This window comes from Aquarana catesbeiana, linkage group LG06 (genome assembly GCF_042186555.1).
Source record: "Aquarana catesbeiana isolate 2022-GZ linkage group LG06, ASM4218655v1, whole genome shotgun sequence".
Lineage (NCBI taxonomy): Eukaryota > Metazoa > Chordata > Amphibia > Anura > Ranidae > Aquarana > Aquarana catesbeiana.
The window spans coordinates 2,690,209-2,708,682 of record NC_133329.1 but is presented as its reverse complement, the minus strand read 5'-3'; the positions used below and the strand labels follow the sequence as shown (position 1 = coordinate 2,708,682).

At 47.1% G+C, this 18,474-nt stretch overlaps 1 protein-coding gene across 1 annotated transcript in view; it reads left to right on the top strand.

The window, feature by feature from the left end:
• Positions 1–17,509, top strand: part of LOC141148135 (integrin alpha-M-like) — a gene marked incomplete at its 3' end in the record, with an annotated part of 61,122 nt that extends 43,613 nt beyond the window's left edge. The window contains 13 exon segments of the mRNA XM_073635318.1: positions 638–770; positions 2,052–2,191; positions 2,339–2,473; positions 4,810–5,046; positions 5,222–5,352; positions 8,166–8,320; positions 11,413–11,564; positions 11,641–11,745; positions 11,823–11,896; positions 12,011–12,152; positions 12,232–12,330; positions 15,136–15,215; positions 17,426–17,509. Of these exon segments, the coding sequence (XP_073491419.1) occupies positions 638–770; positions 2,052–2,191; positions 2,339–2,473; positions 4,810–5,046; positions 5,222–5,352; positions 8,166–8,320; positions 11,413–11,564; positions 11,641–11,745; positions 11,823–11,896; positions 12,011–12,152; positions 12,232–12,330; positions 15,136–15,215; positions 17,426–17,509 (1,667 nt within the window).
• Positions 17,510–18,474: the final 965 nt, after the last annotated feature.

The window sequence follows — 18,474 nt, the reverse complement described above, 5'->3', positions numbered from 1 at the left end:
AATGTATTCCAGAACCTACAGTATCTAGATTCAGAGTAGACCATATGCCTGCTATAGGGCTCTGAAGCACAAGAGGGCCCTGTTTTGTGACAATGAGGATCATTTGTGCTGGTAGCAACTGCCTATGACAAACACTCCATGTATTGTTTGGGAATCTCTATATGATTGCTGTAATCGCTGTATTTAGCACTCCGTATTGCTGGAGGAACTGCCTTGGGAAAGGTGAGGGGCCAATATGAAGCCCCATTATACATGGTTATGACTTGAATGCATGATAAAGGACCATAAACTCTGACAATGGATACAATGTGTGTGGAGGTACAACTATACCTAAGGTGCAGAGATGAGGTGCCCATCAGAGGGGATAATGGACCTCCAGACCCTGAAGCCTGGAACTGTCTGCTTGAAACAGTAGGTTGATGTGATGACATATGAATTCTGTTCCAAGATGGTAACTCTGCACATGCTGAATATTTGATGGCAATTGACCCATCCCTGTAAGCCGATTGGTCATCGTGGTCATCATAATATTTAAAAGTAGAGTCAGCGATAGGAGGTGACATTCACAACTACTGAATAAAGCTTCCATTGCCATGAAGATCTCAGATCCCCTTTAATGCCTTCTTCTCCTCCACAGCGAGGGCCCATCCTTGGGGCAGTAGGTGCTTATGATTGGTCTGGAGGGATATCTTTGTACTTGGATGGTCAGCAGATGGGCACCTGGATAAATGCTACGAAGGATCGTAAAGACATGAAGGATTCTTACATGGGTGAGAAAACCAAGGGTTATAGAGTTGTACTGATGTCAGAAGATTATAGTATAATGTCAAATCATTCATTAACTAGCATCAATGATCATTGAAATCCTACAAATCAGGGGCGTAACTAGAAATAGCAGGGCCCCATAGCAAAATGTTGTATGGGGCCCCCCTGCAGACAACCCCCCCCCCACAGCTGCCCTAGTGTCAATGCAGCGTGACCTGTGCCCAATACAGCATGACCTGTGCCCCATGCAGCGTGACCTGTGTCCCATGCAGCGTGACCTGTGCCCCATGCAGCAGTACCTGTGCCCAATACAGCGTGACCTGTGCCCCATGCAGCGTGACCTGTGCCCAATGCAGCGTGACCTGTGCCCCATGCAGCGTGACCTGTGCCCCATGCAGCGTGACCTGTGCCCCATACAGCGTGACCTGTGCCCCATGCAGCGTGACCTGTGCCCCATGCAGCGTGACCTGTGCCCCATGCAGCGTGACCTGTGCCCCATGCAGCGTGACCTGTGCCCCATGCAGCGTGACCTGTGCCCCATGCAGCGTGACCTGTGCCCCATGCAGCGTGACCTGTGCCCAATGCAGCGTGACCTGTGCCCCATACAGTGTGACCTGTGCCCCATACAGCCTGGTCTGCCTGTGCCCCATACAGCCTTACCTATACAGAGGAAGAGGGAAGCCACCCAGATCAGCAGAGAGCGGGATTGCCCACTGTAATAGCTTTCATTTGAATTTTCCGTCTTCCCGGGGCTCATCGTCACATAGCCCCACCTCTTGGCCCGACACCTTTGATGACGTCACATGTCCCGCATTGGATCGGCGTTCTGTCTATCAAAGGCGCCGGGCCAAGAGGTGGAGCTATGTGACGTGAGCCCCGGGAACACTGGAAGTTCTAATGAAAGCTCTTACATCGGGCAATTCAGCTCTCTGCTGATACGGACAGCTCACCTCTTCCTTTCCTCTCTCTTCCCCTGGCTGGGAGACTGTGCCGGCGGTGCTCTTATCCTCACTAGGCCCCACTCAGCTGCGGGCCCCATAGCGCCCGCATGGGTCGCTATGGTGGTAGTTACGCCCCTGCTACAAATTGTGGATATGGAAGGTATAGCCTAAGGTTAGAGAGAGTTTTCTTCAGCTTGTGTCCTTAGGCGGTGACCTCCATGTCTTTACCCTTAGACATTGTGTGGTACAGGGACCAATTTTTTGTGTTGTGATGTTTTTGTGGACCTGTGTAAAATGATAAGTTTGGATCTATATCCACCATGACTCTTCTCTTCTCCTTTACAGGTTACGCAGTCCAGCAGTTGCAGTGGGACACGTTGGCCATTGGCGCACCAAGATACCAACATCTGGGCAGTGTCTTCATCTACAAGAATAATCCAACAACATTGGGGTGGAGTCAGGTGGCTGCATTCAACGCAGACAAGGTGACCGAGGGATGCATGAGTGGGAGGGAAGATATTTCTGGGAATGTATGGGAAGGGAGCAAGGAGTCTATTTTTTGGGAAGACATTTATGAGAAGAACATCTGAGAATTCTCTCTAATCCTCCACTTATGCAATCTGTCTTTTTAGATTGGGTCGTACTTCGGGTCGGTGCTGAGTGTTCTCACTTTGAATTCCACACACTCTCTTCTTGTGGTCGGGGCCCCAACGTATTACTCTCCAGAAACTCCAGGCGGACGGGTGTACCTGTGTCCTGTCACCGAGGTGAGGCCTACACTGCTAATCAATGATGTTCAAACCCCCTTTGTTTATTTGATGGTATGGGAAAAGATTCCAGTAAGTCAGTTTTATCTGTAGAATAAATCATTTTAATTGAACCTTGTGCCTCTTTGGAAGTCAGATGTTTAACAGTAATTATCCGCAATCCTTGTTTCTTCTTCTGCCCCCCTAATGTTGAAATGAACACTGAAGTCTTAATGGTCTCATTTGTCATAAGAAGATCATAGCTAGCCAGGTACACATCCATTTTCCTGCAACTATGGAGGCACCAAATTTATGTTCTTCAACCTCAAATATATGCCAAGTACCCAAATTTATCATCCGTCTCCTAACATCAATAGTATGTAAACTCTTGGAGGGGATGATAAGGGACTATATACAAGATTTTAGTAATAAGAACGATATCATTAGCAGTAATCAGCATGGATTCATGAAGAATCGTTCTTGCCAAACCAATCTATTAACCTTCTATGAGGAGGTGAGTTGCCATCTAGATAAAGGAAGGCCCGTAGACGTGGTGTATCTGGATTTTGCAAAAGCATTTGACACAGTTCCCCATAAACGTTTACTGTACAAAATAAGGTGCGTTGGCATGGACCATAGGGTGAGTACATGGATTGAAAACTGGCTACAAGGGCGAGTTCAGAGGGTGGTGATAAATGGGGAGTACTCGGAATGGTCAGGGGTGGGTAGTAGGGTTCCCCAGGGTTCTGTGCTGGGACCAATCCTATTTAATTTGTTCATAAACGACCTGGAGGATGGGATAAACAGTTCAATCTCTGTATTTGCAGACGATACTAAGCTAAGCAGGGCAATAACTTCTCCGCAGGATGTGGAAACCTTGCAAAAAGACCTGAACAAATTAATGGGGTGGGCGACTACATGGCAAATGAGGTTCAATGTAGAAAAATGTAAAATAATGCATTTGGGTGGTAAAAATCTGAATGCAATCTATAGACTGGGGGGAGAACCTCTGGGGGGATCTAGGATGGAAAAGGACCTGGGGGTCCTAGTGGATGATAGGCTCAGCAATGGCATGCAATGCCAAGCTGCTGCTAATAAAGCAAACAGAATATTGGCATTAAAAAGGGGATCAACTCCAGAGATAAAACGATAATTCTCCCGCTCTACAAGACTCTGGTCCGGCCGCACCTGGAGTATGCTGTCCAGTTCTGGGCACCAGTCCTCAGGAGGGAGGTACTGGAAATGAAGCGAGTACAAAGAAGGGCAGCAAATCTAATAAAGGGTCTGGAGGATCTTAGTTATGAGGAAAGGTTGTGAGCTCTGAACTTATTCTCTCTGGAGAAGAGACGCTTGAGAGGGGATATGATTTCAATTTACAAATACTGTACTGGTGACCCCACAATAGGGAGACAACTTTTTCGCAGAAGAGAGTTTAATAAGACTCGTGGACACTCATTACAATTAGAAGAAAAGAGGTTTAACCTTAAACTACGTAGAGGATTCTTTACTGTAAGAGTGACAAGGATGTGGAATTCCCTTCCACAGGCGGTGGTCTCAGCGGGGAGCATTGATAGCTTCAAGAAACTATTAGATAATCACCTGAATGACCACAACATACAGAGATATACAATGTAATACTGACACATAATCACACACATAGGTTGGACTTGATGGACTTGTGTCTTTTTTCAACCTCACCTACTATGTAACTATGTAACTATGTAATCTCCTGATCTCAGAGTTTTCCATGACTGCTCATATTTATGTGTGGAGTCCTCCGAAGCAATGTGTACCTGTGATGGTCCTTGTGCTCATAGCTCTGCATTCAGCTATAGTTGATGAAAATTTACCAAACTGGGTTGAGCCCGAAATGCTGAAATTTGGGGACAAAGAGTACAAAGGAATCTATTGTCTCGTTTCCACCGAGCGGATCGGATCGGTTCGGTTCGGTACGGTACGCTATTTTGGGTGTTTCCATTATGAAAGTGGCCCATACAACCGAACCGAACCGTTCCATTCAGGGTCCTGCTTCAGATGTGGGGCCATAGAAAATGGAACGGTTTGGTTAGGGCGGAGCTACGATACTTTACACTGATTGGTGGACGTGTGACGCCATGACGGCATTTTTTCTAAACCCACGTATGGCCCCTGTCGGTCCGACTTGCAGTGGAAATGCTCGCCTGAATAGGCCGGACCATTCTAGGCCGTCCAAACCGATCCGACTCGAACCGATCCGCTCGGTGGAAACGAGGCATATGAGATCTCTAAAAACCATTCTGGTTCACTTATTATTTTTTAATTACCTCATAATATTCACTGGTAGCTTCCAGCTCAATTCTTTTCATGTTATGTTTCAGGTCAGGACCTTTTGGCACCCCAGAGGACCATCTGTCACTATGACATGTCCAGAGACCCTTCAAGGTGACCCCAGGCAATTTGTGGGTCATTTTGGTTCTGCCATTTCTGTTCTACCAGACATGACTGGAGACCAGCTATCAGACCTGGCAGTTGGTGCTCCGTTTGAGGACAACTATCAGGGGGCCATCTACATCTTCCCAGGTCAGGGTGAGAGCTTCAGAACTGCATACATACAGGTACCTACGTTTTCTTCTGTGTACTGAAAACTGAAAGTCTACAAATGTAATGATTCTATTCAGGTGCCAGATACTCTTTGTGTCTGCTCACATAGGTTGGCTCTCTATTGAGAAAAGAATGTTATGTTGGGTTCTTTTCTTCAGTTTTCATTTTTGGTTCCTTCCCTTTCTACAGCGCATTTCTGGTCGGCAGGTCAGTGGTGGCATCAAGTACTTTGGGAGGTCACTGAGTGGAAATCTGGACATGACGAGGGATAATCTGCCAGATCTTGTGGTGGGAGCTGAAGGTCGCGTCATGATAGTGAGGTGAGAAAAGAATGAAAATAGTTATTAGATCTCTTATATCTTAGTATGACCTCATCGTCTTCACCAGATCATCACCTCTGGCCTTTACTGTATGTCATCTATGTGACTTCGCTGGATTGCCAGGCAAAGCTCCCTGGAACAGTATGCCCATCGCTCTCTCCAAGATGAGAAATAACTTCTGTGTATAAATCACACAAATAGGAAACATAAAGGGAATACAAAGACACTGAATTTCAAAAGAGCCAACTTCCCTAAACTACAAACCTTGCTAAAAGGCATAAATTGGGATAAAATATTAGGAACAAAGAATACGGAGGAGAGATGGGTTTGCTTTAAGAGCATATTAAATAAGGGCATTAGCCAATGTATCCCATTGGGTAATAAATTTAAAAGAGCGAACAAAGTCCTGGATGGCTTAACTCCAATGTAAAAATGCATATAAAAGCAAAGGAGAAGGCCTTCAAAAAATACAAGGTTGAGGGATCATCCTCAGCATTCAGACTTTATAAAGAATGCAACAGGAAATGTAAGGGTGCAATTAGGACAGCTAAGATAGAACATGAAAGACACATAGCGGAGGAGAGCAAAAAAAATCCCAAGAAATTCTTTAAGTATGTAAACAGTAAAAAAGGGAGGACAGACCATATTGGCCCCATAAAGAATGAGGAAGGACATCTGGTTACAAAGGATGGGGAGATGGCGAAGATATTGAATTTATTCTTCTCCTCAGTCTTCACGAGTGAATCGGGGGGCTTCAGTAACCAAAACTGCAGTGTTTATCCTCATGACACAACACAGGAAGCACCTACATGGTTAACAGAGGACGGAATTAAAATTCGATTTGGGAAACTTAACATTAATAAATCACCCGGACCAGATGGCTTGCATCCGAGGGTACTTAGGGAACTTAAGTGATTGCCAGACCGTTGTTCCTAATTTTTACAGACAGGCTACTGACTGGAATGGTACCAGCTGATTGGAGAAAAGCCAGTGTAGCACCAATATTTAAAAAGGGCCCAAAATACATCCCTGGGAATTACAGAGCAGTTAGCCTAACATCAATAGTATGTAAACTCTTGGAGGGGATGATAAGGGACTATATACAGGATTTTAGTAATACGAACGATATCATTAGCAGTAATCAGCATGGATTCATGAAGAATCGTTCTTGCCAACCAATCTATTAACCTTCTATGAGGAGGTGAGTTGCCATCTAGATAAAGGAAGGCCCGTAGACGTGGTGTATCTGGATTCTACAAAAGCATTTGACACAGTTCCCCATAAACGTTTACTGTACAAAATAAGGTGCGTTGGCATGGACCATAGGGTGAGTACATGGATTGAAAACTGGCTACAAGGGCGAGTTCAGAGGGTGGTGATAAATGGGGAGTACTCAGAATGGTCAGGGGTGGGTAGTGGGGTCCCCCAGGGTTCTGTGCTGGGACCAATCCTATTTAATTTGTTCATAAATGATCTGGAGGATGGGATAAACAGTTCAATCTCTGTATTTGCAGACGATACTAAGCTAAGCAGGGCAATAACTTCTCCGCAGGACGTGGAAACCTTGCAAAAAGACCTGAACAAATTAATGGGGTGGGCGACTACATGGCAAATGAGGTTCAATGTAGAAAAATGTAAAATAATGCATTTGGGTGGCAAAAATATGAATACAATCTATAGACTGGGGGGAGAACCTCTGGGGGGATCTAGGATGGAAAAGGACCTGGGGGTCCTAGTAGATGATCGGCTCAGCAATGACATGCAATGCCAAGCTGCTGCTACCAAAGCAAACAGAATATTGGCATTAAAAGGGGGATCAACTCCAGAGATAAAACGATAATTCTCCCGCTCTACAAGACTCTGGTCCGGCCGCACCTGGAGTATGCTGTCCAGGTCTGGGCACCAGTCCTCAGGAGGGATGTACTGGAAATGGAGCGAGTACAAAGAAGGGCAACAAAGCTAATAAAGGGTCTGGAGGATCTTAGTTATGAGGAAAGGTTGTGAGCTCTGAACTTATTCTCTCTGGAGAAGAGACGCTTGAGAGGGGATATGATTTCAATTTACAAATACCGGACTGGTGACCCCACAATAGGGATAAAACTTTTTCACAGAAGAGAGTTTAATAAGACTCGTGGCCACTCATTAAAATTAGAAGAAAAGAACTACGTAGAGGGTTCTTTACTGTAAGAGCGGCAAGAATGTGGAATTTCCTTCCACAGGCGGTGGTCTCAGTGGGGAGCATTGATAGCTTCAAGAAACTATTAGATAATCACCGGAATGACCACAACATACAGGGATATACAATGTAATACTGACACATAATCACACACATAGGTTGGACTTGATGGACTTGTGTCTTTTTTCAACCTCACCTACTATGTAACTATGTAACTATGTGTAATGTGTATGGCCAAACTAATGGTTGACTCCTATTACATCTGGGTGTCTTGACGTTGGAGGGTAACCTGCAGCTACAACTGACCCCTGTTTGTTTCTGTCCAATTACTGTTGTTCTCTCTGGAGTGATAAATGCCTACAATGAGGGGGCAGAAATTAAATGTTGGATTCCCCAATGATATGTCTTCTGGTCATGGAAATGCACCTTGCATGGTGTTGCTTTCATCTGGTTCAGCTGGTGCAGGAACTCTGACTTCAGAGTCAGCCCAAATCCTCACTGTACCGCACTGTACAGCCTGTAATTCTACAACCAGGAAGGACCAATAATCCCTCATTGTACAAGTTATGGTACCGTGCCGTTTGTCTTATACAAAGCCTCCATAAATAACCATTTGTAATCTCTTACCCTCATGTAGGTCTCGCCCTGTTCTGGGTGTCTCTGTTAGCATGACCTTTGATCCTATTGAGATACCCCTTTCGTTTTTTGAGTGCTCAGATCAGCGCAAAGTGGGGAGTGTGATAAAGCTCAACGTCTGCTTCTTCAGCTACAAGAAAAACAACAGGGCAACAGGTGAGCCATGGGATGGCGGGAGGTGACAGGAAGACAGGAAGTTACTTCCTGGAACAATCAGAGGTCCAACAACTGAGATCTTATGGCTGCTGCATCCAAACTTACAGAGGAATTGACCCAACACATTTCTCTTAAACACATAGGGCAGATTGGGAATGATCCGTTCATTGTACATTGCTTTAGTAGAGAAGACTATTGGGTATTTTTTTGTATAAGAAGCTATTGAGAACCTGTGTAAAAAGATGAGGGAGTCAAAGTGTCCATGAAAATACAGATTGCGGCTGAGGGTTTAAGCCAGAGAGGTGGTCAGGTGGGAGGAGTCAGAACCAGACAAAGACGACAAGACAGTCAGAAAGGTGTGCACCATCCTCACCATTGCTCATACTATCCAAACCATTCCCAGTTCCATAAAAACTGACCAACGTACCATCCAAGCCATCACTATACCATCAAATGGTACAAAGGATCTATGCCATCCAAACTATACCCTGTACCTACCCTATACCCTGTACCATCCAAACCCCCCCCCCCCCACCACCACCAATGGAGAACATCTGCCTTACCATCCAAACCCTCTTTCATATCATCTAGATGATCATACCCTGTACCATCTAAATCATTCCCTGTAAAATCAAAATTGCCTGGCATATATTCTAAACCATCCCCCATACCATCCCCATACTATCCAAACCACGCTGTCGTACCATCCAAACTATCCCTGGTACCATCCAAACCCTCTCCTGCACCATCAAAACATCCTCTGTATCATTCAAACCATCTCCTGTATCATCTAAACACCCCTAATACCATCCAAACCATTACTTGTATAATCCAAGCCATTGTCCATACTTTCCAAATCTACCCCTCTACTATCCAAAGTATGACTGCAACCATCCACACCATCTCACCCATGTCATCCAAACTCTCCCTTCTACCACCCAAACCATCCTTGGTACCATCTAAACATCCTCCCATAGCATCCAAAACCTCTCCTGCACCATATAAACATCCTCCATACCATTCAAAACTATCTCCTGTACCATCAAAACCATCCCTAATACCATCCAAACCCTCTCTTCTACCATCTAAACATCCTCCATACCGTTCAAACCATCCTCCATGTCATCCAAACCATTACTTGTATAATCCAAGCCATCATCCATACTATTCAAACCCACCCCTGCATTATCCAAACCATCCCCTGTACCATCCAAACCATCCCCTGTATCACCCAACCCATCCCTTGTACCATCCAAACCATCCCCTGTATCATCCAACCCATCCCTTGTACCATCCAAACCATCTCCTGTATCACCCAAACCTATCCCTTGTACCATCTAAACCATCTCCTGTACCATCCAAACCATCTCCTGCATCACCCAAACCCATCCTTTGTACCATTATCCAAACCATCTCCTGTATCACCCAAACCCATCCCTTGTACCATCCAAACCATCTCCTGTATCACCCAACCCATCCCTTGTATCACCCAAACCCATCCCTTGTATCATCCAAACCATCTCCTGTATCACCCAAACCCATCCCTTGTACCATCCAAACCATCTCCTGTATCATCCAAATCCATCCCTTGTACCATCCAAACCATCTCCTGTACCATCCAAACCATCTCCTGCATCACCCAAACCTATCCCTTGTACCACCCAAACCATCTTCTGTATCATCCAAACCATCTCCTGTATCACCCAAACCCACCCCTTGTATCATCCAAACCATCTCCTGTATCACCCAAACCCATCCCTTGTACCATCCAAACAATCTCCTTTATCACCCAAACCCACCCCTTGTATCATCCAAACCATCTCCTGTATCACCCAAACCCACCCCTTGTATCATCCAAACCATCTCCTGTATCACCCAAACCCATCCCTTGTACCATCCAAACCATCTCCTGTATCACCCAAACCCATCCCTTGTATCGCCATCCCTTGTATCACCATCCAAACCATCTCCTGTATCACTCAACCCACCCCTTGTATCACCATCCCTTGTATCACCATCCAAACCATTTCCTGTATCACCCAAACTCACCCCTTGTACCATCCAAACCATCTCCTGTATCACCCAAACCCATCCCTTGTATCACCCAACCCATTACTTGTATCACCCAAACCCATCCCTTGTACCATCCAAACCATCTCCTGTATCACCCAAACCTATCCCTTGTGCCATCCAAACAATCTCCTGTATCACGCAAACCCACCCCTTGTATCATCCAAACTATCTCCTGTATCACCCAAACCCATCCCTTGTACCATCCAAACCATCTCCTGTATCACCCAAACCCATCCCTTGTATCACCCAACCCATCCCTTGTATCACCCAAACCCATCCCTTGTATCACCCAAACACATCCCTTATACCATCCAAACCATCTCCTGTATCACCCAAACCCATCCCTTGTACCATCCAAACCATCTCCTGTATCACCCAAACCTATCCCTTGTACCATCCAAACCATCTCCTGTATCACCCAAACCCATCCCTTGTACCATCCAAACCATCTCCTGTATCACCCAAACCCATCCCTTGTACCATCCAAACCATCTCCTGTATCACCCAAACCTATCCCTTGTACCATCCAAACCATCTCCTGTATCACCCAAACCTATCCCTTGTACCATCCAAACCATCTCCTGTATCACCCAAACCCATCCCTTGTACCATCCAAACCATCTCCTGTTTCACCCAAACCTATACCCGGTACCATCCAAACCATTCCCCATACCATTCCTTGTATCACCCAAACTGCCCCACATATTTTGGGCGCTATGGATGTGGCTGTCTTTGTCACAAAGCTCTGAGTTAAGTCCGTCAAGTCTCACTTTGACTTGACAGACAGCACATCCCTGCCACACAGCACTTTCAGGAAGATCACCCTGTTGCTAATTGGACAGAGGTAATGATTGTGGTCCAATGAGCAGGAAGATACTGAGCCATGATATAATTGTGTATGAATCACAGGACTGTCTGAACAGGATTGCCAGTCTTTTAGCTGGAAAAGCAGCAGCATCATATGCATGAAAGTCATATGTTCAGTCATTTGCTTTATGTCTTCTAACATTCTTTCTCAGTGGAGGACTTTGGTCAGGTGATATACTCTCTCCTCCTGGACGCTGGTCGCACCAACACCCGGGCCCTCTGGACCAGTGCTGGGCGCTCCCTCAACGCCACCAAGTCTCTTCTGGCAGGGCAAGAGTGTGCAGACCATTCCATCCAGATTCCTGTGAGTACCTTTCCATACACAGACGATATAAAGATGAGAAGGTCACGGCTCTCACTCATCTTGTCTCCATCTCTAGGAGTGTGTGGAAGACTCTCTGTCTGCTCTCCGAGTCTCACTCAATTTCTCCCTTGTTGGAACTCCTGTGCTGAGTGAGGACTCTCCATCCACCCAGTCTGAGGAGGTAAGGAGGCCCCAAACGCTATGTACGGCATTGCCAATCACAGACCTGGTCATGTACCTTCATATCTTTCTCTGCAGGTCCCATTTCAGAAGAACTGTGGTGGCGACGGGGTGTGTGAGGACAATCTGAGCCTGAAGATCGCCTTCACAGGGTGAGATGGAGGACCTCGGTCTATCATTAGCCTGACCAATGAAAGCATTCGCTGTTGGGTGGTTTGGGTGTCTGTTAAAAATCGGTGTGACCACCCCGTTCCTCTGTCTAATAGTGTCAGCCAGGTGGTGGTGGGAGTGACTCTTGATGTCAATGTGACGGTCTCAGTGAAGAATGAAGGTGAAGATTCATACAACACTCGAGTTCTCATCCCCTTCCCTTCTGGCCTGTCGTATCGCATGGTGTCTCTGGTTGAGGTAAATGGGGTGCGGTCTCATCTCCGCCTCCTCTGTATGGTGGGGCGGATGTTGTAATCTAATTTTATTCATTTTGTAGACAGGAAACAGGAAAGTGACGGTTTCATGCGCCTCTCTGGAGGGTCAGAGCAATGTGAACTGCGAGGTGAACAGACCTATTCTGAGACCCAACACCACGGTAAGAGGAGAGAGCGAGAGGGGTCGAGAGAGTGCGAGAGGGTTAGAGAGTACAAGAAAGTGCAAGAGGGGTCAAGAGTGCGAGAGGGGTCGAGAGAGGGGGCGAGAAAGTGTGAGAGGGGTCGAGAGAGTGCGAGAGGGGTCGAGAGAGGGGTCAAGAGAGTGCAAGAGGGGTCGAGAGAGTGTGAGAGGGGTCAAGAGGGTGCAAGAGGGGTCAAGAGGGTGCAAGAGGGGACAAGAGTGCAAGAGGGGTCAAGAGAGTGCAAGAGGGGTCGAGAGAGTGTGAGAGGGGTCAAGAGGGTAAAAGTGGGTGTGAGAGGGGTCAAGAGGGTGCGAGAAAGTACAAGGGTGTGAGAGAGGGGTCGAGAGAGCGCCACAGAGTTTAAAAGGAGTCAAAAGTGTCTAGAGAGTACGAGAGGGTGCGAGAGAGAGTGCTGGAGATGCGAAAGAGTGCGAGAGGGTGCGAGAGAGTGTGAAAGTACAAAATGGTGCAAAAGGGGTTGAGAGTGCGCAGGGGGTCGAGAGAGTGTGGGGGGGGGGGTCGACAGTGCGAGAGGGTGCAAGAGAATAATAGAGCATGTGAGAGTCAAGAGAATGCAAGAGAGTCTAGAGAGTGTGAGAGAGAGCCTAGAAAGTGTGAGAGTGCAAGAGAGTGTTGCTATTGGAGAGAGCAATGAACACGAATTAGAAAGAAAAGGCTACAACAGAAAGAACCCGGAGACTGATTAACATCATATATGATCCTTTGATGTGAGAATAACCAAGCTATGTAATCAAACGTAAACTATTGACCTCTAATCCTGAACCTCAATGTAACCCCGACCTTACTTGCAACCACAACTTTTAATTGTCCAGCTCACAACTATAACCTCAAACTAACCCTCAACCCTAAACCCCAACCATCATTCTTCATTCCACATCTGACCATAACCCAGAACCTTCAGCCTAACCATAACTTTACCCCTTAACCCCACGCTAACACTAATTCTCAGTTCTTAACCCTAAAATGACTCTCTAACCCCAACCCTCAAATCTACCCCTAATGCTAATACCCAAAACTAACACTTATCCTCAAAACCCTCAACCAGCATTTCTCAATCTTCTAACCCTAGAGAGCAGGGATCTCCACATTTTCTAAACAAAGGGCCAGTTTACTGTCCTCCAGACTTTAGGGGGGGGGTTGGACTGTGGTCATTAGGAGTAGAAATTGGCATCGGTGGCGGTAAAAATGCCTCTTTAGTGTTGGGGGAGGAATAGTGCCTCATCATTGGTACTGTATCAGAGGAAGCAATAGTGCCCCATTGTTGGTGTCCATGTTAGGAATAGTGCCCCATTATTGGTACTGTATCAAAGGAAGGAATAGTGCCCCATTGTTGGGTGTCAGTGGGAGGAAGAAATCGTGCCCCATTATTGGAGTCAGTGGAGGAATAGTGCCCCACTATTGGTGTCAGTGGAAGGAATAGTGCCCCATCATTGATGTCAGCGTGAGGAATAGCACCTTATTTTTGCCATCAGTGGTCATATCGGTGGAAGGAAAAGTTCCCCAAGGGCCGGATGAAGGCAGGCAAAAACCCACCTCCAGCCCCCGAACCGCAGTTTGGAGACTACTGCCCTAGAGGAACCCTTGGAATCATTTTAAGGCCATGGGAAAATCAGTTAATTGGGGGTCAATGAGAAGAATGCCCTCACTTACATTAAAGGTCAGAATGCCACACCTAGATAGCCTTAAATTAGCATTAGTGTCACGTCAATGACTTTGCCATGTGGCATTTGCCCAAGATCTACGTAGGTACCATCAAATGGGAGGTCAATCAGCTACAGCTTAAGGAACCCCTAGCAACCTCTGAAGGAACATTGGTTGTGAATGGCAGATCTAGACGGTCAACGTAATCCCCAGCCTTCAAATTACCGTAATCCACAACACTCAATCTATCCCGAAACAAATAAGCCTCAACCTAACCCCCAAACCTCACCATACACAGAACCCTCAATCTAAACCTCACCATACACAGAACCCTCAATCTAAACCTGACCATACACAGGACCCTCAACCTAACCCTCACCATACACAGAACCCTCAACATAACCCTCCAACCCTCATCATACACAGAACCCTCAACCTAACCCCCAAACCTCACCATACACAGAACCCTCAATCTAAACCTCACCATACACAGAACCCTCAATCTAAACCTCACTATACACAGGACCCTCAACCTAACCCTCTCCATACACAGAACCCTCAATCTAAACCTCACCATACACAGAACCCTCAATCTAAATCTCACTATACACAGGACCCTCAACCTAACCCTCACCATACACAAAACCCTCAACCTAAACCCCTGGCCCTCAGTATAAACCTCAACCTATTCCTGGCCCCCAGTCCCTCAACCTAACTTTAAAATAAAAGCACTGAATGTACTGCTAATCTGGAACTGAAACTGTAAGGGGTGCCGAGACACCCCAACCCTTCGTTTGATGATTTAAGCCTGGCACAGCCCTGAGGGAAGGACGACTCCAGTCACATGACAAGGGTGTCTTGGAGGTCCTGTACAGAGGTTGTCAAGGCAGTGGCAAAGACAAGACATGAGTACATATGAATTGAGTAGAATGTCACAGGTGTAAGGCAGCAGAGCCTAAGTGAGGCTGTACTGTAGTTGGAACCTCATTTGGGGGGCCGTTGGGCAGGCAATAAAAATGGCAGAGTCTAAGCTGGTGATGGCCAGAATGCCCGTGACCCACCAGTGAGAATCATTCATATCTTTTCCCTCTCCCCACACCTCTCTTCTTGGGTCTCTTCCAGGCCATCTTCCTGGTGGGATTTCACGTTTCACCGACAGCTGCCCTGGGGAAAACTCTGATATTGGCAGCCAACGTGAGCAGGTAAGTGACCGCTGGGACTGTGTGGGAGGGACATACCTGATGGGTCGCCGCCCTGTGAGATCAAAAGGGCAGAACAGTTTGTGCAGGCCCCATCTGCTCTGCCGTTCCACCATTCATTTACACAGACCTGATTTTCCAAACATGGGTTAGTCAATCTACCTGGCTGCCCAGGCTGGGAGGAAGGGGTAATGCTTGTGCCGCCTTCCCTTGTGTGTTTGTGGGTTTTCCTCTGGAGTCCAGCCTCCCTCTTGTGTGATATAAAGGGAGGAGGCCCCCCGATCCTCTGGGGGGGGGAGTGGGGAACCTAGAAAAAGCTTGGGATGCACATAAGGAGACTCCAGATTACTCCCAGGACATGAAGTCCCATGTTTGAGCTATTGCCACTTTGGACCTTTCCCAAAGATGCTACACCCGTGCCGGTAACCTGGGGCAGCCACAGTTACGCTTATTTAGGTAAAGGACATTGCCACATGTTGGACATGTTCTGCCAAAAGTTCAGTAAAGTTGTTGACTCTGCTTAGAGCCTGGTCTGAAGTTACTCAAGGGGTGCATGTGGGGGTCCTGGCATATTTCTCTAAGGAACTTGGGTGTGGACTAGAACATAGGGGTTTGTGAAACATCACTACAACAAAAGGTTACCTTGCAAAGAAGTTGCCATGGGTAACCAGATGGAAGAACAGAAACCAGCCGCTGGCGTGGTTCCTGAATCGGTGACAGGTCCACTGCTAGTGAGGGGGTTTGGTGACCGACTCCCTCCGAAGCGGTGTGTCTCCGTCGGTGGCCGGGAGCGGATTAACATTACAAAGGTCTACGCCTGGTCACTTGGTACAGAGCAAGAAGGATTGATTGGAGCATGCATAAGGTCTGCGCTATGCGCTCAGCGGGACCCCATTCTGTTACTGGGAGTGAGGTAACAGAGGTACGTTGACTAGTGGAGTGGGCATAGGCTCTGCATGTCCCTCCATGCCTGCCACCCCCATGCTCTAATCCACAGCCACTATTTTGAGAGAACACCGCCACCCCCTATTCATGCATCCGGCCCCTTTCAGGGCGCCGGGCGCATGAATTACAGCGGCGGGGGTTTCTATTTTTAAGCACCTGATTGAAGCCAGAGGCTCTAATAGGCTTCAAAAAAAGGGTGGACTCGTGGCGCAGAGCATTGCCCCACGAGCCCACGCAGGTGTTACAATAGCGAATGAATATTCGCTATTGAAACACTGATCCTCAGTCCAGGCCATTCAGAAGCAGGTCTGAGACCCATTTTCCAATTGGCTAAAACGAGAAGAGTCCCAATTGGCCATCAAGGAGGAGGGAGGAAACTGAAGCCACCGCGATGCACGTGGAGAGCATGGGAAGGGAAAGTCATCGTCGAGCAAGGGAAGCCACCGGTGAAGCCTGGGAGAAGCACTGCCCACCATAGATGGTGTAGGTGCATTGGACCCACCCGAACGACCGTCCGGGGGGGGGGGGTTACTGTTTGCTGCCACTAGTGCTGGGACGAGCAACCCCATGCATCACTTGGCATAGCCCAAAGAACCCACCCCGAGGTAGGCCCCTTATGTGTGACCCACACTTGGCTCCCAAAGAGGAAAGGAAGAACAGGGAGGAAGTGCAATCCCGCCTACCCTTACAAACTGACCCGAGGGTCACTAGCAATGAATCACATGAAGGTGAGGTTCTGTTCCATACATTACTAAAACTCAACTACCAATGGCAACAAAAGGCAGGTCCACAGAGGAGCCAGGCACTTTCTTGAGGTCCCTCCAGAGCACTAGGAGGTGGCAGAGGGCAGAGACAAGTGAGGATATTGACATAATGAAGGGCCCCAGATTACAGGGATTGGGGGGGGGGGGGGGGGGGGGCTCTAGGGAGGATTCACCACATTTAAGGTGTATGTAAAACTAAAAAAAAAACTCTTCTCCTGGTCTCCTTTGTCACTGAAACCGAAAGAGCCAGGAAATCCAAAATGCTACAACTGTCACCTGAACAGGAAGTGAGGAGAAATCTTCCAAATCCATTGAGTGCTGTAGGTAGCAATGAATAAGCAGTCCAAAAATTAAGTTGTCCTTAATGGTATGCTAAGCTGATGTCTCGCATATATTTGGCCTTTTTGAGCATTCCTTTTGTGCCATCTCTGCTGGATATCTTAGGGCCGTTGTCTAAGGTTTCTTATGCACTTCTAACCCTGCTTTTTCTGTTGTCTCTATCAGCGATTACAGACGAGCTCCCACCAATCAAATGATGTCCTCATCTCAGCTGAGTGTCCGCTATGCCATCTACGTTACCATCACCAGGTGAGTAAAAGACCAACTGGAGGAGGGAATCAAACGATGGAGGAAGTTAATTTCCATCTGCAAAGGTTGGACAATCTGACTAGCCCCACCCATGTAGTCTTCTGGAACAGCTTTGGCCATAGACAGAAATGCTCAGGTTTCAGGGGGGGTTACTCTTCAAGCTGGGTTCAGGGGAGGGGGTGGATACCCCTCGGGGTGCTAAAAAAAAGCCACAGCTTAACTTGGGGAAGACAATAATGATTGGGTGAGGGTTGTTCTCAGACTTCTTTCTGTTGTCATCTGGGACATCTGTAGCTGCCAGGAGACATCAGGTGGTCATTTGGGGGATCCTCTATTGCTCAACGGGTTAAGATGTGACGCCAAAATTTTGAGTTGTCACCAGAACAGAAGTAGAGGAGAAATCTTCTGACTCCTGTTCTGGTGACAACTATCTAAAGCTGGATATACATTGAGTGTTTTTTCCTTCAACCAGCAGTTGATCGAATGTTGGTTTTCTAGCAAGCCCATTCAACAGAAGCCAGCTGCACAGACAGGGCTACACATGGGCCAAAATTCAGCGGGTTCTTGCTGAACCGGCCAAATTTCAATACGTGTATACCCAGCTTCAGAGGGCATTCATCCCAATGACTGCTAGTCTCAGAAGATTTGGAGATCCACCATTGTGCTGATCACTGTTTTCCTTGCTGGAGAGGAAGCCGTACCTGAGGACCTGCAGTGCAAGGACCCACCTGCATCTGCTTTATCTATTCTGTGGATCTGTGCTTCCTCCACCTCTGTCATGACCCCACCAGTCATCAAAGGGGCATGACATGAGGAAGGAAAGTCCTGCCTCCACCAAAATTGCCACCTCCACACACAGAATGTGCAGAAAAGGGCATGGCAAGTCAGTAATAGGGCGAAGATCAGCTGCAGAGAGACCACAGCCAATACTGGTGACCAGTCCTTTGATTGATTTTTTTTTTGTG